The sequence below is a fragment of the Coturnix japonica genome, chromosome Z, assembly GCF_054131305.1.
Source record: "Coturnix japonica strain WE chromosome Z, WE-NBRP24, whole genome shotgun sequence".
Taxonomy (NCBI): Eukaryota; Metazoa; Chordata; class Aves; order Galliformes; family Phasianidae; genus Coturnix; species Coturnix japonica.
In genome coordinates, this window is record NC_140702.1 from 38,871,725 (window position 1) to 38,893,794 (window position 22,070).

Consider the following 22,070-nt stretch of genomic DNA (forward strand, 5'->3'; position numbering starts at 1 on the left):
ACTCTTAAAAACCAGCTTATAGTCATTATAACTATTTCAGTGTTTGCTCTTTGCTGCACTCATTTTGGTAGGCTTGGTGATCAACCAGGGATTGGTAGCAGAACTGAATGGGAAAGTGAGAAATCAAGAATCATAAATGGCCAAAACCTTTTAGAATTTCAGAATTTAAAATCAAATTAAAAGAACAATGACTATGAAATGCTAGTGTCTCTTGCCAAGCCTGTTAGTGTAAAAAATAGAGAAGAAACAAGTATTTAATCCTGTGACATAGTTTCTCAGAAATTATCCTCTGTAAGCCTTCATAAGGAATCCTGCATTTGTTTTCTAGAGTTTTGGAGTTGCCATGACTTCTCTGACAAGATCTTATCAATGCATGAGGGAGTACAGAGAAACAAAAAAAAGATAACCGGTATGAGACAATTTTAACTAACAATCTTGAGGAGAAAAATCTTGAATCTAATTTAGAGTTACGTTATAAGTGTTTCTGATCTTTGGAGAACTCCTGCATACTAGTGGGCAGAAAGAGATTAGAAAAGATGGACCATTTCAGTATTTAGAACATAAATAAGTGAAAAAATAGGATAAGAAAGGTAATCATTAATAGCGAAGAAATAAGTAAAAATATTATTTTCCTTTTTGTTTCACCTTTAAACAATTTCTCAGTGCAGCTGCACACAATATTTTAAAGATCTAGCAGGAGCAGGCAGATAATATAAGGTCTGTTTCATCCCAAGCACAAGATACATTTTTTTTCCCATTAAATAATAACTGTCTTCTGAAGTCATACCTAACTGAATTGTTGCTTTTTTTTCTATATCAGCCTCTGTATCAACAGAAATATTACAAAAGTGTATCATATTAAATATTTAATACTAATTTTATCACCAGTTCAACTTCAGAGGGCTTACTTCATTTACTTCAGCAATGAATTTGGTTCTTAAGCTTTACTGACTCCTCAAGTTAACAAACAAATTTACAATTAGAGACCAGAATGAACAATTGCAAGCATGCATTATTTCATGCCTGTTTATGCAATGGAGGAGAACAAGAAACCAATATAGAATAGTTTACTGTATTCACAGGATTAACCAATGGCTATGGTCAGAAAAGAATAATTTACAGAGCTATATTTGTGGTGTTGGTTTTTTTTTTCAGCATAAAATATGATACTCATAACTCTTATCCTTCGTTTGTGATTACATCACTGTTCTTTCCAAAAATAAAATGATTCATAATGCATTAAATTTGTATTCAAGACAACTCCATTACTTATCCATTACAGGCACTTTTTGAAGTTAGTACTGACTTTTTCTGTAACTCATCTGCTAGCTCAAACAAGTTAATTCAGTAAAGATTTGTATGTTCTTGTTCCACAGGCTGCCAGATAGATGACAGCCTTTAGGAGTGGGAAACTTCTCCCCTTTCTGCCTTTGCACATGGCATAATTTCTGTCCCCACTGCAAATTCTGTAACCTGTAAATGCACAGAAACAATGTGCCTCTTTGTTCCACATGGGTCACAAGTTGTCACTCCACTAAGATGCCTGTCTAGTCTTATTTTGTTCCCAAGAGGAGACAGCAGGAGAAACTCCCTCAAGGTAAACACAGATGTAACTAAAACTGCCCTGAGGTCATTGTACATGTCCTACCATCTCCACTAAACAAATATGAAAAAAGACGTTCAAAGAAATGGCAAAAAGGTCCACCACATTCTCCACCAAAGAGGAACACCACATACACACACAGAAAGAAAAGAAAGGTTGGTTTTTGTTTGTTTGTTTGTTTGTTTGTTTTAAAAAAAAGAAAGAAAAAAAAAGTAATCTTTGAATTCAGGCAGGTTGAACATGTCCATTTTACCTTGGATACACCAATCATCTGTATGAACAGCATACCACAAATCTGCACCTAATGCATCACTGAAACAGCGCTCATATATTGTGAGATTTGTGCCAATGTATGGAGAGGTTCCTGCCTGGGAAGTGTTGGAAAAAATACAATAACCTGGTGCAAAACGTCTTTGGGAGTCAGCAAAGGACAGACAAAAGAGGAGAGAAATGACTTCCAAAGCTTCTAGTTCCTTTTAACACAGGAGGAGAAGAAGCATTTATGGAAATACAACTCTCGACAAGGCAGTACTCTCTCAAGATGCCTGCATGATGCCTGTTACTACTACTACTACTCCTGCTGCTTCTGCTAGCACTTATAATAATACTAGTATGTAAATAGCTGACTTAGCAACAAAAGATCATAAAGTGAACCAAAAGGTAAAGCGTTTTTACCTACATAAAATTCTACCTGAAAAATAAACCAATAAACAAAGCTAAACACAAAACAAAACATAACAAAGACAACAAAAGAATGGCAATTATTTTATTAATTGGAGAGAATATATTAAAAGTACAGCTGTTCCCTTGCCCCAGCTGTGCAGCATCAACCCTGGGGATCCGGTTTTCTTGAAGGATGAATAATTCCTCAGAGAGACAATTCTTTCCATCCTGCCATTTTCTGTGGCCTTTGCCTCATATTTTTATTTGACCTCCTCAAAGTCCCAAAAAAGAAAGGAAAACAGGGCAGTTTTACAGAAAGTCCCAAGATGTTTTTTTTGTTTTTTTTTTTTTCTTGTAATGCATGAGTTCATGGAGTCCATATGACTATATGACTGAAACTGAGTGCTCATGCTTTTTAAGACTATTTTTTATTCCTCTTGGTCATAAAATGTGAACACTGCAGTTTCAGATCACAAAAGCCAATTTTTATTTATTTATTTATTTCCCCCCCAAATTCTTGATTTTATACGCAAATTCAAGACTACATTCTGGATATGACTTATGAGCTTTCAGTGCTAAAGACCAGTAATTACTCCTTAACTCCCCAGCTTCCTTTAGGTCTCAGTCAGAGCTGTAGATTGTGCTTATCACCACAGCGATATAAACTGAAAATGTTTAAACAGTGACATGAATCAGTGTATCAGCATCCAGGTTAAAGTTTGGTTTTGAAATTCGGAGTTTTCTTACTCTTATGTGCTACAGCCAGCCTAGAACCTGTCTCATTTCCAGATTTGTGAATACAGAATGGCCCACAAAAAAGCCTGATGGGCATCAGAATTCTACAAAAAAGGTTGTATTTCTTACACATTGTGTTTATTCAGTGTCTGCACAGCACGAATTTGACGAGTGGTAAAACATCAGCATTGTAACACGAAAGAAGAAAGCTAACTACAGACATACAAAAAATGGAACTTCTACCTAACTTCTAAAGATGTTTTCTAGTTTTACAATTATCTGCTTTCAGTGACTAGTTTACAACTTTTCATTAAAAGAAAAAATAAATAAATCCATGTTCTCAAACTCTCAGTCAAAGCACAGAAGTAAAAACTAGCCCAAAGGTAGCTTGCCATCACCTAGTACACCAAGCTCCTCTCTTTAATAAGTAAGGCTTGGTGTTTTGGTCGCTTCTAAGACAATTACTAAACAAAGAGATGGTAAGGCTTGCTTTAAAATAGCTTTTTCATAACTTTCTAGGGATTCTGTCTAAGCTATGAAAGACGCATTCTTCACAGCTTCCTTTTTAAGCCATTTACAAGTCAAAGACTACTACTCCTGTATCATGTAGTTAAGAAGCATGGGAGAGGAAGACAGTTTTTATTTAGACTTTGTGTGAACATATGTGACAGAACCAAACTCGCCACACAAAGACTCTGAGCAGATGGCTCCAATTAATCATTAAACTTCCCACAGGCTGATGATTGTGGGAGGAGCCTGAAACTTATACAAACCCACTTGGTTCCCCTTCCCCTATCTTTTTATTCTACAGTGATATGAGGAAACAGATTAAGAAGGATTTGCTGTTATGTAACTGTTGGAGTAAGGAGGACTGATTGAGAAGGACCTGGAAAACTTAGTTTTTTTCTGAGAATGCTTTGAACTTGTATGGATGAGAGGACTTGTGAGGAAACAGATGAAGAGACGTTGCCTTTGAATGCTCAGACACAACTTTGTAAGGACTGCTGTGCTACTGCAGCCCCTTTTTCTCTTTCTTACATTGTGGTCAGATCTCTTTGATCCATGAGGCAATAGCCTGGTGACATCTGGTGTTAATGGTAGCAGGATGTTGTGTGGGAAATGGAGGGCTAGAGGGACAATGACAGGGAGGGATATGAGACAACAGGACTCATTCAGGAGTCTGAGGGAAAGATGCATGTCTCCTCTTTTTCCTCAAGGGATAAATGAGGGTAAGCAGAAGCGAGGCATGTGTAACTCAGACTACGGTGACAGTCTCACATTCCATAAGTAACAGAGCAGCAGTTTTTCCTCTTCCTCCTGTGGACATATGGAGTTCTTGGGGCTGAAGCTGTTTCACAGTGCCTCTGCTTCAGCAATAAAGATCTACGCTACTTGATACCTTACAAGCCTTTTCCCTAAGAGCCATAAAGAGCCATCAGCTCATTGTACCCCGGGTCCCATTATTTGCTTGGGCTGGTATGTCAGAGGAGATTGTAACTTGTTAGAGGACAAACTTTAAGCCTCAGAAACTGTTCTCCTGAGACAGAAGTATAAAAACCACTACAAACCCTCCTTAGATAGCCTTACAGAAATATTTAATCTAACGCTAAAATGCGCGCTCTGAAAATTCATTAACAGTACTGGATAAGACTAAGATGAATGCCTGCTATTTTAGTTTGTCTACAGGGAAGTAAGTACCCTGGGCACCAATGGACTGTTCACCATTTGAATGCACTTTGGTTGATGAACCCAGGGCCCACTATGTATTAAAGGAGAAACCTGGGAAGATAAGGCCAAACCACTAGAGGGAGTGGCTAGTTATATTTTGCAGATGAGATCATCTGGCAGAAATGTGAGAATTAGCCCTGAGAAATCTAGGGAGGCCCAGGAAGAACTATTCAGGAAACGAAAGTTTTGAATAACCTAAAAAGTACCACAAAGTTACTCTTTCTGCTGTCTCAGAAAATGTATCTCTGCTGATTAAACGCTGAAGTTCTTCCGAAAAACTGGAGGAACACATGACGGTGCCGTGAATAAAATACTGTGCAAAGTGGACAGAGAATGTGAAATCGATGTGAAAATTGCAAAAAGTATTAAAAGAAATGTCAGCAGTGTCAGGTTTTCAGTTGTATCAGAAAATACAAATACTGAAAAAAGGTTCTGGAGAACTGTAATGTATTAGAAAATACTGATTTCACAGAGAACTGGGCACAGACCAATTGTCTAGACCAGTATTACTTTCTAGTAATAAGATTGTATCTTTAAGAGTTGCAGCTAAATGAAACCCCCATCTTTACTAATAAATCTGATAAAAATAGAATTGAGAACATAGTCTTGAACTGATACTAGAGGAATCAGAACCACAGGATGGCTTGGGTTGGAAGGGACCTTAAAGATCAACTACTTCCAATTCCCCTGCCATAGGCAGGGTTGCCACCCCACTACATCAGGCAGCCTAGCCCCCCATGTAATCTGACACTGAAAACTTCTCCAAGGATGGGGCATCCACAGATTCTCAGGGCAACCTGGGTCAGTATCTCACCACTCTCTTACTAAAGAATTTCCCTAATACATCTAACTTAATTCTCCCCTCTCTTAGTTTAAAACCACTCACCCTTGTCCTATCACTGTTAGACCACAAAAAATGTTGATCTCTCTCCTAAGTTTCCCTCAAGTACTGGAAGGCTGCAATGGTTTCACAAGTGAACAGAGCACTCAATCCCACTGTCTATATCATTGATAAAGATGTTGAAGAGCCCTAGTCCCACGACTAACTCCTGGGGGGCATCACTCATCACCGGCTTCTGCCTGGACCTAATGTCATTGATGATGAAACTCTGGCTGAGACCTTCCACCCAGTTCTTTATACACTGAATAGTACACCCTTAAAATCCACATTTCTCCAATTTCTCCAATTTAGAGATAAGGATGCGGCATGAGATCATGTCAGACATTGCACAAGTCAAGGCAGACAACATCAGTTGCACTTTGTCCACTAGTGCCATCACTCCGTCATAGCAGGCCACCACCAGACTAGTCAGGCACAATCTACCTTCGATGAAGTTGTTCTGGCTGCCTCAGATCACCTCCTTGTCTCACATGTGCCTTCTAGGACAATCTGCTCCATGATCTTCCCAGGTTCAGAGGTGAGGCTCACCAGTCTGTAGTTCCCTGGGTTTTCCTTTCTCCCTTTCTTGAAAATGGGAATGCAGTTTCCCTTTTCCCAGTCACTGGGGGACTTTACCTGACAGCCATGTTTTTTCGAATATGATGGAGAGTGGCTCAGCAACCACATCAACCAGTTCCTTCAGAATCCTGGGAAGCATGTCATTGGGCCCCATAGACTTGTACACATTCAGTTTCATTGTGCAGGTTCAGACTTCATCTTCTCTTAGAATAAGAGGGATTTTGCTCCTCCAACCCTCACTGAGAGGTTCAGGGATGAGAGAGGCATGGAAAGCCTGACTGCCAGTGAAGACTAACGCAGACAGGCAAAGACTGAGAAACACAGAACCTTAGCATGAGCGCTTTTTATGTTTATGAAAGACTAGAAATGAAAGTGATGTAACTGGAAATAGGAGGAAAAACACCATCGTTACCATCAGGTTTATATTGAATCTGTGTGTAAGCCATGTTTCAGCTTTAAAGTGCAGGGCCTGTCAATGGTATCTGCCTTACCTCTTGCACGTACTTAAAAAATAAAAAAGAAAAGAATGGAAAAAAGGAAATTTGCAGCTGACACATCCAGAGAAAGCACTAAAGAAAACCGTGGTAAGGGCATTGTAAGAATGGAAGATGATAAACATTATTAACTGAAGACAAGAGTTTTTAATTTGTAATTACTGAGAGTTCTTCTGCCTCCTCCAATTTTCCTACTATTGTAGCTATGAAATGCACTTTGGGACTTCTCTACATTTTGCATTCTTTTTTGCTATTCCTGCTGTTTCTATTAAACTCGTCTGTGATTTCTGTCAGCTGGCCTGAATCTCAGCTGTAAATGCATCTTCCTTTCATTACTGTTTCATTTCTCCTACTGGCTCTGCTGTATAACTGAAAATACTAATTTGACATGAATGGATGCCAAAAATACTTCACATGGCTTAAAGGGTCTTTTAAGTATAACAGGGAATTCTCATGGAAATATACCTCCAATAAAACAACCATTGTTGTGGGGTTTTTTTAGGCTGTCATGTTCTATCATGTAAATGTACAAGACAGTTACAAAAATACTTTTATTTACTTAAAAATGTAACTGAGATCTTTGGACCCAGAAGAGAAACAGTACAAATCCATAAGCATTTAATAACGCAACCACTCATAAGGAAGTTTGCAGAGGGCTTGATATGTGTCTGTGTTTTGAAGCCTTTATGATGAATTAACAGATATTGTTAACTCATTTTGTTTAAGAAATCATTAGCAACCATGTGCAATTATTAAGTCTTAAATCTTATGAGGCTACTAGCTTTCTAGTTGGGTGGGAAAGCTGAAGTTACATTCTCCCACAGCATGCTCTCGAATACGATTACACAAGTGAAGTGAGGAATAATGATAGTGATAGAGACAGTTATCAGGACTACTTGGGAACATGAACTTATTTAAACAGTGTGCTTGCAGTATAATTTCATAGATATAAAATCATAAAATTATGCAGGACTAACACTGCAAGTCATTTAATGAGAGAAACTATCCAGAAAGAGAGTAATAGTGGAAAGGATTTAAGGTCTAAGGTAGAAAGTCACATGTAAATTCAAAATGTTCTATAAAACCATGTATTACTTTTCGATAGGTAAGCAGTAGGTTAGGAAGAAAAGTGGGTTAAGATACTTCTTAAAATGGCAATGAGAAGACTTCCTGGCTTTATGTGCATACATCTCGTACTTCAGTTTCAAAAAGGATGCTCTTGGAAAAGGAACAATGGGTCCTTGCCACTTGTTTTCAGAACCAAGAGCTGGAAAAACACTTTACAGTGATTCTTAACAAGCTCAATGTATTTATTTTATCTGAGTGTGAAGATATGACTCAAATACAGCATGCAAGTAACTTAATAAAGGAACTTTTGGAGGTGAAAGATTCTTTAAACTGTTAGGGAGAATGGCCTAACAGAAATATAAAACAAGATAAATATGCAACTATGTGGCATAGGTTAATTTATTAGTTAATCATTAAAACAATGCTCTTATTGATGGGACTGTTGTACAGACATGATCTAATATGTGTATGTCTTACAGAAAGCTTACTGCACCTTAGTTAGAAATTCTGGGCTTGAGAATGAAGATTACCCAGTTGCAGTGATTGCTGGTCAAACTAAATGAACATGACAATTCTCTCTCACATCTATGAAATGAATGAATGAAAGTTCAGAACCTGATGCAGGCTGCTATGAGACTAAAGCAGCAGCGTGTTAGAACTCCACAGAACTCTTGGTACAAAGTAGAGTCTGAGAGAAATGAATATTTTCCTGCCATAAAACTGCCCTCAAATGCTCAGAAAGACAGCCCTGGTGTCTGAATTTAGGTGCTACTATTAATACATGCATATCCTGTACAGTTCTAAATACTCTCAGAAATATTAACTCATGAGAATAGAATGATCTTTGATATTCAATTAAATATACAAAACAATACTGTCAAAGGAGAATTAATGTGACACGTTCTATTCAGTTTCTTTCTTTTTTAACCCCCTTTAGCCTTTATGAGTAGGTGATGAATACTTGATAAAAAAAAAAGAAAGTAATACTTCGGGAGAAAACTCTAGAAATTTTAATCCAGTGACATTTCTGTGCATAGATACTGACAGTTCTAAGGAAGAAAAGAATCCATGTATGTGACTGCTTTGTTATTTATATAAGACCGTTCCAGGTAAAAAGGTTTCTAAACAAGGCAGGATGAAAGTTGGTAATCACAGTGTAATAGAAGGTATATTTCAGCACAAAGTTTTGGGCAGCAGGAAATTAATGAATGTTGTTCTAGGGGACAACTAAAGCTGGTAACAAGAGACAAGGAGAAGTCTGCAGTACTCAACAACTGTTTTGCCTCTGTCTTCTCTGATAACTGATAACCCAGCCCTCAAACATTTGATTTGGAAGGAAGGGACCGGAGAAGTGCTGTCCCCCACTGTAAGCGAAGATCGGGTTCCTGACCACCTGAGGAACCTCAACATCCACAAGTCTGTGGGTCCCGATGTGATCCCATAGTCCTGAGGGAACTGGCTGATGTAGTTGCCAAGCCACTCTCAACGATATTTGAAAAGTTGTGGCAATCAGGTGAAGACTGTGGTGACTGGAAAAAAGGAAACTTCACATCCATTTTTACAAAAGATCCAGAGGTAGGCCATATAAATGATCTAAGGGATGGAACACATCCTATGAGGACAGGCTGAAAGAGCTGGGGCTGTTCAGCCTGGTGAAGAGAAGGCTTCAGTATCTAAAGGTGACCTACCAGAGGGAAGGGAACAGACTCTTTAGCAGGATTTGTGGAGACAGGACAAGGAAAAACAGCTTCAAGCAAAGAGGGTAGATTTAGGTTGGATATAAGAAAATATGTCTTTCACAGTGAAAGTGGTAAGGCACTGGAACAGGTTGCCCAGAGATGTGGTGGATGCCCCATCCCTGGAGACTTTCCAAGCCAGACTGGACAAAGCTCTGGGCAACATGATCTAGCTCTGGAGGCCCCTGTTCATTGCAGGGCAGTTGGAATAGATGACTTTTCCAACTCAGAAGATTCTATAATTCCGTGATTTTATCATCACTCTGGAGTGGGAGCAAGTAGAGGCTGCAGGAGACTAGTTTAAGAGTAGGGAAACCATACACAAGTGCAAATATATCTAATAATGAAATCAAAACCAAGCATGTCATGACCATCAGGAAGGTTGAAGGAATATAATCTCTCACTGATGTTAGAAATGATACTCTTGCTCCCTCAATTTCTTTCTTCTCAACTATATTGCTTCTCCTGGGTATGTTCAGTTAGTCACACGAGATGATAGAAGAGAAAGGGACAGGACTGGAGGTAAAGAGAATACAGACAGTAGGCTGTGAGATAATGAGTCTCTAGTATGTCTTTGGCATCTTGGAAAACTTGACCATTAGAAGATGTCACTGAGGAAGTTTTCTGAGGAATGGAGCACTTAGGGTAGAAGAATTCAGAGTGTTCTTCTAAAATCACATTTTCTGTATGTGTACTGATTCCTTTGCAAATTGTAAGGGCTACTGGACTTTTTAAGTTGGCTGTATTAATTCCTTTGTCTATATTTAAATTCACATAGATGGGGCTTAAGTTAATCAAGAATAGATGGATTTCAGTGTTGCAGTTGCTGGGATCATATGAAGCCCCTGAAAAGCAGGGCTGTTCATTCAGACACTATGTTTGAATTCTTACATTGGTTTACTTGAGCCCAGACCAGGAGACTTAGAAGTAAAAAGGTCTTCTGATTCAATATTAAATGTGGAGGAACACATGGGAGCTGAACAAAAAGAAAGTTATTCAACCTCTTCATAAATTCAGAAACTCTTTTTCTTTGCTTAATATTGTCTTTATTTTTTTTCTAAATGGGTTTTCTGGCTTCTAAATATAATCTTGTAGCCATTAATTAATATTATAAAACAGCATCTTCCAAGCAATAGTTTACCATTCATTAATACACTGTCTTGTCCTGAAGACACACAAGAGGAAAATCTCAATGCATATTTAATGTCTAGTCTCTTATGTATATTTATATTTCTCTCTCCCTTGGCCTCTATGCTTATGCTATTTGAACTTAAAGTAGTTCTGAATTGCTTTCAAAACTGAAAATAACCTCCTTGTTCTTTTAGAAATTCACATAAAAATAGATAAAGATGGGGCAAATTACACGTTCAAATGGCATGCTAGTTTATGGATTAGTGGATTCTAATGGAATAGAAAGGGCAAGACTAAAGTAGTATCAGCAGTGTAAAAGATTTGCATTCAAATCTCCTGGGCCCGCATGAGGCTCTTCCCTCCTGAACATATCCTTTCTCTCTCTGAGCACCCAGCAAGTCTGCTGTTTGCTAGAAATAAACTTATTTTGAAACAGCTGATGTTTAAGTTTTCACTGCATTTATAACCTCTGTAGCAAAAGAGTAAGCACAGATATTGTCCACATTGATTCTCCCCTCAGTACTGGTATGTCTTTCAGAAAGCACAACCTGTTTCAGGAGACCTTGGATTTTGTGCTGACCGACTCATCTGTATTTTGAATCAGCTCAAAGTGACTACTTTGTTTAGGTTAAATTTCATCAGATTTGTATTCTTTCTGACCTTTCTGACATGTATGTGAAAACACCTAGTGGACTTCTTTCTGTCATGACATGGATAGACTTTGCTTTTTCTCTCCTATGCTACTCTTCAAGGAGCTGGAGCTCATAGCACAGATTTTATGGCATAAGATTTACCATAAACAATGCCAACGCTCTACTGAAAGTTCTCGCTAAATTTTCTTATTTTTTTTAAACATGGCCTAAGGGAGCCCTAGGGTCAGCAAGAATTGTGATCCTGGCACACTTGTAACCTTAGCTACAGCGCTAGCTTGTGAGACACAAGAGAAAAGAACATTCCTGCACAGATGTTAGAATCAGGAAAGGTAGAGTTTTGATACCTCAATTCCCATGATAGTCTGAGTCATATGTCATTTGTCATCAGTAAAAGAAAAGGATAATTTTTAAAAATTGTATGATACTTAACATCTTAGATCTAAATTGAGCTTCTCTCATATCTCTTCTGCAAAGAACACCTTATAGATCAGGCTTGCTTTGGTACAAAATACTCAGGAAGTTGAAGAATGGAAAAAAAATGCTGACTGAGCAGTAATATACTTATTATTCACATCAAAAATTTATACTTACAGGTTATTAGTTTGTTTCTGATGAGGGTTCATCATCAGTTCCTTCTTAATCCATTGGACCACAATGAAGACAAGCTTTAGAACTGATTCTTTTGTACACCCTGTGCAATTCTGCTCACTTTTGAGTTCCTTATTTGAATTGCATTCTTTATACTAAAAAACTATTAGTACATCAATTTGATATCTATATCAAAGGGAAATGGCTTCAAGCTCAGGGAGAACAGATTTAGTTTAGATATGAGGGTAAAGTCTTTTACAGTGAGAGTGGTGAGGTACTGGAAGAGGTTGCCCAGTGATGTGGTTGATGCCCCATCTATGGAGACTTTCAAGGTAAGGCTGGGTCAGGCCCTGGGCAACCTAATCCAGCTGTGGACGTCCCTCTTCATTACAAGGGAGTGGGACTAGAGAGCCCTCAGAGGTCCCTTCCTACTCTAGGGATTCTATGATTCTATATTTATTAATCCCTTCTGTGATTTATTCACAACTTGAGTAGGTAAATGATAGTTAAAATACTTATGTTGTTTTAAGAAAAAACCTATTTTTTAAACTAATTAAATTATCCCTTCCTTCATTTAGTGATTTAATTAATTGCACAACAAAAATTGTTGTTCCTTCTGTTTTGATATTATTTAATTTTGATTAAAAAAAAAATTAAAAAAAATAATTGAAAAGTGGATAGATATCCATTCTTGGGAAGTAAAGGACAAATCCTTTCTCCTTTGAAAGACACACACACACAAACACACACAAAAGTATCATTCCAGGTAAGTATTTATCTACGTATTCACAGGAATGTTTTTCTTGTTTATGTGCTCCCAGAGACAAAACCTAAAATATGCTAAATCATAGCCCAGTATAAAACATTTTGTAGTTAATGTCAGCAATTTTCTGACTAACTATATTCTACATCATTTACTGGTAGCTGTTTATTTTGAACTAAAGCTAAAGAGAGATCTTTGTTACAGCTCATTAGAAATTCAGCATAGATGTTGTGGTACTTTAATTTCCTCACTAATTGCAGAAACAAGACAGTAAAAGGCAGTTGAGGAAACTTTATATAGATAAAGTATTTCACAGAACAAGATGGCACAAAAGATTACCTGCAGTTCCTTAATGCGGCTTGGCTCTTACTATGGAAAAAAATCCCATTTAAAATATATTTTTTTTAAGTTAAAAAAAAAAAAAATATATATATATATATAAATAAAAAGAGGATACTCTCCCTCTGAAGACTGGTAGAGGAACATGAACTTAGGCTGTACAATCTATTACCAAATCTCTGACACCCAGAGAAGCTCTCCCAGACAAGTATGGAAATAATTTCAGTGTTGCTGCTTTGTTGTTTGGTGTAAATGCTGGTGCAATCTGTGAACATTTCTGGCTTCCATTTTGTACTTTCTGTTCACTTCCAGGGATAGTGACCTGGAAACCATAATGGAATGTCCCACAGGAAAACATCAAATAGCCTATCTAAACTTTAAATATTTGATAATTTTGCTAGAGTAGTTGCACTAATTGTCTCTTTTCAGTAGATAAGGCTAAAACTACTTATTTTGTCTTTTTGGTTACCTAAAGTATGTTGCTGTTTTCCAGTTTTGAATGAATTCAGGGCAAATTGTGCATTTCATGAACTCACATTACTAATTCTACCTTGTCCACAGAGAACCAGAGGTATGTTTCCTAGCTACAGTTTTGCAAAGTGATGTTTTGACAGGCAGTTTGATTCTTCCTAGTGGTACTTCCACAGAAGTCACAGATTGCCTTCTTTCTGAAAAGCTAAGGGCTCAATCTTCTTGTGCAAGAAAAACCACAAATGCAAAAAGCGTATGCAAAAACCAATCCAAGTTTCAAAATATGCAAAACACTTAGGAATATGTCATGCCACCTCAGGAAGAACAATGATTTGGCTTCAGCTCTGCAGACAGAGAGAAATAGAGAAAAAATTCTTTGGAGAACAATAAGAAGACAATGAGGCTTTTCTTTAGCTGCTAATGTCTGGCATAGGTGGGCTTACTGCTAGGCACTAGTAAAGATGGTAAATATTAATTTGTGGCAGGTGAAAATCTGTACCAGATTCTGTTTTCCCTGTGCTTGGGCTTTCACTTGGACACAGCAGGACCCTTTTTTTCCCCTCAGCCTCCTCCACCCCATCCTACCAGGCACCACATCACTCCTCCTTTTGTCCTCCTCTGTTTCCTTCCACAGTCCCAATCACCTTAGCTGACCTCATTAAGAGCCAGATCAGGGTCTTAAAATCCTTTCCTCAGCTCTGCCATTCACATTTGGAGTTGCAAGGGAGGCATAAGACAACTCCACACAGACCTCAGCAGCAGCACAGGGGAAACAACTGGCTTGTAACTTTTCAATTACACCGTATTTCAGGGCTGCATGCACCTACCCATGGCAAGAGGACTGGAACTAGGAGATCTTTAACATCCTTTCCAGCCCAAGCCATTCTATGATTCTGTGATTCCTTAATTCTATGATTCTATGATTTTGTTTACAGATTTCTTTTAAGAGTATTTTTTTCAGTGATTTTTCAAGGTAATCTGATTTTTTTCAGTGACCAATGTGCAGCATATTTTCCTAACGCTTTTCTTCTTATAAAAAAGGCCTTGTAAATTATAATGTTTGGTAGTCATTTTCCACGGTCTTGTTACCTCACTGAGAGAAAACAAGATTATAGAGATGTACAATGTAGCTTTACAAAAGTTCCTCTTGTGGGTTTCAAACAAATGGTTGTGAAGTTGCCTGCTTTTAGCTCTCCTCCAAATGCACTTTGTGTTCCACCTACTCTGTCAAAGCATGGTTTATGTCTAAAAAGAAGGAATGATGAGGAATAAATGGCAAGAGAAAACAACAGTAGAGGAACAGAAATATTCAGAAAAAAATAGTGTGAGAATGTAGTTTGAAGAAAAAAATAGCATAATTGTATCTTAAATGGATTAATTAAGGTAAGCTAACACTAATGTGGACTTAAGATACATGTAAAGCAAAATGAAGTCTTACTTCAATAATGCTTTTAATTATGCTTAATTTTAGTTTGGAATATGTTTAGTAAAGACAATAAAAATGTGTTCTATTTGGTTTATATTATCTAATAAGTAGAATCCTTCTTCATCCATTCCAGTGACCTTATGAATGCCTTGCTCATTTTCTATCTGAAAAGCCAAGAGGCGTGTTCACATGTTCCACTTGTTTCTGTGGCTTACAGACTTAAGATTGACTGCTATATAAATTTTCATCATGATCCTCAAGAATGCATTTCAGAGACTCTGTCTCTCTTCTTCTCTGAGCAGGACACCATTTTTAAAGTTACATTACTTAATTCTGTAGGTAGCTCAGTTATTTCATGCTGTAGTTTCTCAGAGGAATACAATCTCACTCTAGTGATATATGTTGCAATGGTCAAATCGCAGTTTTGCCACACTTCTCTCTGACAGAGCTGTGCCTTCTCCAGCTGCAGGGAGTTACCTCTAGATACCCATTTCCTTTTTCTCTCATACAGTAGCATTCAGCATAAGAAAACATTTAGCTGATACACTTCAATTATCATATATATTCTTATGTGCTTTTCAGACCAGTGCCTCTCCCTCCAGCCACACAACTCAAAACACTGCACTTCTCTTCCAGTAAATTCTTAGTTCTACAACAATATCTTCCTATATATTCATTTCCTGTCGAGAAGTAACTAGGACATGCAGAACAGGATGAGCCTAATAAGAAGTGGAAACTTTTTCTCCAAATGAGAGAATCCTGTCAGCAATAGAAATTATTATTAACAATAGAATGGATGATAACACTACTGAAGAGGATTAAACTCGATCCATGTTGAAAAAGACTTTTTCCTGAACTGGCTGCAAATACACAGTCTGTGTCTTTGTAGTCTAATTATGGCTTGTTAAAAAATAAACAATGGTTAAATTAATTTATTCTAGTTATGTTCTATTTTACAGAACTATGCAATGAGAGCCTGCATAACAGCAGAGCTAGATTGCGGCTGCAGAAGATAGCACTTGTGTGCCTATTGTTCCAGCTTTTTCTGATAGTAATCAAGGTATTCTGAAGCAGTAGGAAAGACGAATCAGCAAAGAGAGTACTATGACTGAAATCTAGTAAATTTCTTTAAAAGCGAGTCATAGTAGTTGTATTTACCACATCTTCCTATATATTTGCAATTTTTTTTACAGTCACCTGTAATTATTATGACCGTTTTTTACCTGCAAGCAAGAGAAGGAAACTCATTAAACCAACTGTCAGGAACAGTGAAGTCAGTTAGGCACAAAGTCCCCCTTTAGTCATTCCAAACACACTTTTATTACTACAGGTTAAGTAAAACAGTTTCAGATAGCAGTAGGATTTTAGGGTTGACTTCGACCTCTTTCAGCAGATTGTATATTGTTCATCCAGTTATTGACAAACAGGCAATTTTATCAACACCAACGGAAGAGAAGAAATTTAATGGAATATAACAATAGATAAGTAGCTAACCTCTGGGTGTGGCACACAGGACTTAGCTTTCTCCTGACTCAATATTTGGAAAGGGATTTTAACTAGAAGCTTTCCTTCCTTTTGATTTTATTTCTTTGGTATCATTCTAAGCACATTGGACCAAGTCTGTAGGTCATTTTCAAATAGTAGTTGTACAGTGACTGTTACGTGAAGTTTTGTGTGTTACTTGATCTACAAAAAGATTCTATATTACCTTTAACACAGATACCTAAACATCAGAGGTCATGATCAAGTAGATGTTTTTTGCCCCAGCTTTAATTGCTCTGAGTGAGGGGGAGACAAAATAAAGTTCCCTTGACTTAAGTGTGAGAAAGCAAAGAAAGAAGTTATTTCTCAGTAGCTAATTCTATAACAATGAAAAGTACATGCATATTTCTTTAGATGATGAGTGGCTCTGTCGTTTCTGTCTTCTTTGGGATCCTCTGAACTGTAAGGCACTAAACATCTACACTTCCAATTTCTCTATGAATGTTTTTGGACTAAATTGAGAAAAATAGAGACATAGAACAAAGACCTTCCAATCTGTTCATGGAAAAGTTCTTGAGAGATACTTTTAAACTTTGCAATGGCCCCAAACAGGTCAGAATTCCCCTTGTAAGTTACTGTCATTGATCTCACACCAACAAAAATGTGTTATTTCTAGTCTCAACTATTAAAATTACAAAGGGAGATCCTTGTGGGAAAAAAAAAGAAAAAAAAAAAGAAAGAAAAAAAAAGTTGGAGAAGAAAAACATTAATAGGATTTTGTTTGACAAAGTCTTTGAATACAAGTTCTTGTGTCAACAAATGTGAACTACATTTATAGCCCTGTTGGAGATTATACCAGTTCAGCGGCCAAAGGTATCAATCTTAACCACAACAAAGTTACTTATTAATCAAAATGCAAACCTGTACATGATAATACTTCATTACTTTCTCAATAACACAGCAGCAGCCAGCAATCTAAAAACCTCATTCTGACATAGCAATGACTGACACCATTAACTAACCTCCAATTCCTTTATTTTCTCTTCAACTAATAAAGATAAACCGGATTAACAAAAGTAGCTATGGTTACGATCACAAATACAGTCATATGAGGATATCTGGTAATGAACCGTGTCAGTTCTGAAGTCAACTTGTTCACATATTTTTAACTATTCTCTCCGTTCCAACACTGCATCGGCTAATACTTTACTGGTTGCTCTCAAGGAAATGTCATCACAATGCTAGAGATACTGCAAATACAAAAGAGTTATTCAGCAGAGGTGAATACAAACAGTCAGGGGCAGTCCTTCCTTAGAGTGTTTGCAGGTGATGGCCTTCTAATACAGGTACAGAAATGAAAGTACTCTGAAAGTTCTACACAACAAACGCCAAACCTTTTTTGTTGCCCTAACGAGTTTATGAAACAATGTGGACAACCAAAACAACTGACTCACAAACAAGAGACTGATGTCTTCCTGAATAAAACTACAGGTAACTGTTATAAGCGCCTGTTATCAATTTGAAACAAAACAAAACATGAAAAACACGAACCCACTTCCACCAGAAAGCCATGGTGATAGACAAAAAAACTTGCATGCAAAGCTAGGAATGCAAAGGAGACATTACATAAGCTACCATTAACCATACTAGTGAGCTTTTCACTCACTGCTGTTATTTCCTTGAAATTTGTACTTCCCCTTTCATTCAAAGACAGAGCTGAAACTTTTGGTTGGTGACATGCTCATATGTGCTATATAATGAAGATGAGGACTTTTGACTATCTGGGTCTACTAACAACAATTGTTTTTCAAATTACTTCAAGCTTACATTATTTTTTTGTTTCGTTTTCAATCCATGCATCAATAAAACTACAAGCTGCAACAAAATGAATGTTAAAAAAAAAACAACATTTTTTAAATTTTAAATTTCTTAGGACAATCTTGCTCATTCACATGAAATAATACACTAAAGTTTTGAAATTAACAAAATACTTGAAAAGACAGTGTCTGCCTACAGAGAAATTGTCTTGCATGCTATTGCCAGAAAGGCTCAATTTCCTCACCAACTGAAGCACTTCCATCTATCAAGCCAAACCTTCTGAGTGTCCTGCTGCCAGTGACAAAGTTGACTTAGCGAAAAAAGAAGATGCAAATACTTAAAACCATGACAGCAGAACAGCAGGGAAAGTGTTCAAGTCTGTATCCAGCATGGGGAGGTGTAGTCAATTGCCTAACTTCTTACTTCTCACTTTCTAAAATCAAATGTATGAATTTTTCATTTGCACTCTCATACGTGCAGTGAGGATAATATGGTAACTAAGGAGTTCCAGTCCAGGCTGTAACTGTGAGTAACAGGCAAAGAAGAAAAAGTAAGTTTGCTCAGAAAATACAGAATTCTTGTCAGATGGGAAGCAGGATAAACAATATGTTTACTTTAACAATGCAATTGTTCATTACTAAAGAGAGTGTAATTACAACATTAAACAGACAGCGTTTTGGGCTCTTTTCTCCTGTTTCAGGACACAATACATTTGTACCGCATTAATGTCTGAGACAGTGAATTAGACACACTGAAAACAAGTGGTTTCACTGCTCCCACAGACTGTAGCCAAGTTCCTTCCCTTCTCACTGCTGAAAGTTTATCCTCTAATAAATAATTCCCAAGACATCTTGCAATAGGAAGCATTCATGAATGAATGCATTAATAAATGTTTCCTATTGCAGGGCTCCCTGGGAATTCTTGTAATACTTGCAAGGAGTTTACAGACCTTCATTAGTTACATTAAAAAAAAGGAAATTTGCTACTTCTGAACATAGTGTGTTCATTTTGCCCTGTTTCAAAACATCACAGCAGACAACTAAATGCTGGCATGAAGCAAAGCCAATGACCCGTTATGTACTTACCATGTACCACATGCTTGGCCACTTGGGATCATTGAAATAAGTGGATTGGGTACCTCCAGGTTTATAATCCCTCTTTATCCTTCTTTTAACCACCTGCTGTTGTATCCACTCCACCTGCCAACCAGGAAAACATTTGGTAAGTGTTAGGGTTCCATGGAGATTATCAAGAAATGTGTGAAATCTTGGGAAGTTTCCCATTACCATACTCAAAGACATATTTCATGCTAAAGAGTTCATTTTGGCAGTGGAAATGCGCAGCTCACCTTGGCATATGGTTCACTAGAGAATAAGTCCAATTTTGTTAGTGCTACAAATCTCTCTGAACAACTACTTAAATCTCCTTCTAGAAGGATTTCATTTGCGACTACCTTTTGAATGCTATTATGATTTTTTTTTCATTATTAAAATTGAACTTCTTTTCAAACTTATAAAACTATTATAAAGTGTAACAGTAGATCACAAGAAAAAATAAACTATACTTCTGACAGGCTCTTGTTTTGTTTTAAGTCTGTTTCTTAAAACAAAAGCTTTCAGTAAGATATTAAAATATTTTGCTTAACCAATATCTGTTTGGAGTGAATAATACAAAATCAAAACATATTTTCAGTAGAGTAACTCTGTGTCAAGATTCTCTCTGCCAGGTACTCCAGAACATAATTTTGTGCAAAGTACTAGTACAGGTAGAAATAGACAGGTATTGAGCAAAAGGTCAAACTATAACAACCAGAAGAGCTTGAAACATCAAAGACAAGGGTTAAACACATAGTTCTTAAAATCAGATTATTTTCTGTCAGCTACTTCTTCACAGATTCACAATACACTCAGAGTGATACTGAAAGGGACATCAGCCTCAGAGCAGACAGGACTGCAGGCATTTTGGCATTAGCTAGTCTAAATGGGAGCTAGTTTCTATGAATGTAAATACCATAACTATACACATACAATAAAGCAATTATACTTACATGCATCTATCTCACTTAAAGTTCATATTTTTTGCTGAATTGTTTCATGGGTTATAACTATAAAAATTCAATTCACCTCTTCCCAAGCAAGACAGCCATTTCCTCTTAGCAGCCAACACGTTACCTTTTATTTCTGCTGTTCATGAATATCTAAGTATGCACACATACATACATATGTATGTTTACTTTCCGCTTACATATTTCACTTTGTCACTTGTCAGAGACAGCACTGACTTTTTTTCCGTGGCAGGATAATTTCTATCATATCATGAGGTCCTTAGCAAGACAGGTCCATTGATATCAACGGAAATTCTGCTCGAGATTTACCCCACCTCTACCTTTACCATCACTACCATATTGTTTTCATGTTTCCTTTAGAAAGTAGAATTGCGTTTTTCCCTTTCTTAAGAATCAACTCTTCACGATTAAGAGTACTCTACTAGCAAAGAAACTGTCTGGTTTAAGAATACAAGAGTATAAGGTGATGTTCATGCAGAAATCCATTTCTCTGTTCTTCCATTAACCACTGTAAATACTTTTCAACTTCAGAGAAAATTGAGGTATTGGATAGAGTGCCTTTTCCTCATGATTACTCTGCTCCTCTTCCAGACCAAGCCACTACCCATCTCGGTGGACATTCTCTTGATGACCTGACAGCTGGCTGTCCCCTTCAGATCTTAGGAGATAAAGAGATCCATGCACAGAAGTGGACACTCAGCCTTTTGTATGCAATGCAGTGGACTCTGGAGGCCTGTGAGCTGTAGAGTTTATCTGGCCATAGGCTAAAACAGGGAGAGCTAAAAGACTGAAGTGGCTGTTTTAAAGTGTAATCAGCATCCCTCTTAAATGGATCTCTCCTCCATGAAGAATGCCGATTTATAACTGACATTTAATGAATCCTATCTCCTTGTTGCCTCCTGCCAATATATGGTTTCTTTTCAGACCCTCACAACAGCTTTCTTTTTTTTCTTCAAAGTTTATTTCATTGCAAGTAGTCCAGCATGCCCATCACACCTGAAGCCAGATGAAAGACATATTATATATCACTTGATTGCTGGCTCAGTAGCTGCCTGGATTGCCTTAAAACATGGACCACAATTCTTTTATTTCTAGTATTTAGCAACTGATAACAAAAAATACTCAACCTGTCTGAATAATCAAATATGATTTTCAGTTCTTATACAGTTCCAACTTCTAAACTTTACAATGAGATTCAGCTGCTCATGTTAGAAATGTTTTCAACTGCAGGAGAGTCCCAAGGCTTCTGTGCCATGGAAGTATTTACTGACACCTTGACTCAGCATTTAGCTGAAGGAATTAGTCAGGCAAGCATGCTATCCTGTCACAGAAGGTTACAGAAAAAAAGTTGTTTAAGTCAGATTTCAAAGCAATACAGGCTAAGTGTACTCAGAGCACACTGTAACATGTATGGTTATTCAGTATGAAAAATCATTTCTACTCAGGTCTGCAGGGCAGACTGGTCAACCAGCAAAATGACCTGAGGATATGACACAGATATGAAAAGGTCCACAAAGAAAAAACAGGCAGCAGAACAAGATCAAACTTTCTACCACTGCTAACTGACTTAGACGCATGAACACTAACGGAAGAAGGTAGTAGTTACCAACACTACTACCACTCGTAAGTCAGAGAAATGAGGCATTTAAGGGGCATCAGGACACCCCTGCATCAGGGCTCCTCTAAGAAGTACCAGTAGTAAATGTGAGAACTGAGGAAAACATCTTCTTTTGTAAACAGAACCAGAGAATTGTAAACTATTACAGGAGACAGTGCAATACACACAACTTAATGCCATTTCTATAAAGAAGAATGAGAGGGGCTTTCTTCACAAGACAAACAGTAAAA

The 22,070-nt window shown here is 37.3% G+C and overlaps 1 protein-coding gene across 3 annotated transcripts in view; it reads right to left on the reverse strand.

Moving 5' to 3' along the window:
- The window catches only part of PCSK5 (proprotein convertase subtilisin/kexin type 5), a 246,399-nt gene that overhangs the window by 179,093 nt on the left and 45,236 nt on the right, over positions 1-22,070 (reverse strand). For all 3 annotated transcript variants that reach the window (XM_015849157.3, XM_085529930.1, XM_015849159.3), the window contains exon 3: positions 19,243-19,356. In XM_015849157.3, the coding sequence (XP_015704643.2) occupies positions 19,243-19,356 (114 nt within the window). The remainder of the gene's footprint in view (positions 1-19,242; positions 19,357-22,070) is intronic.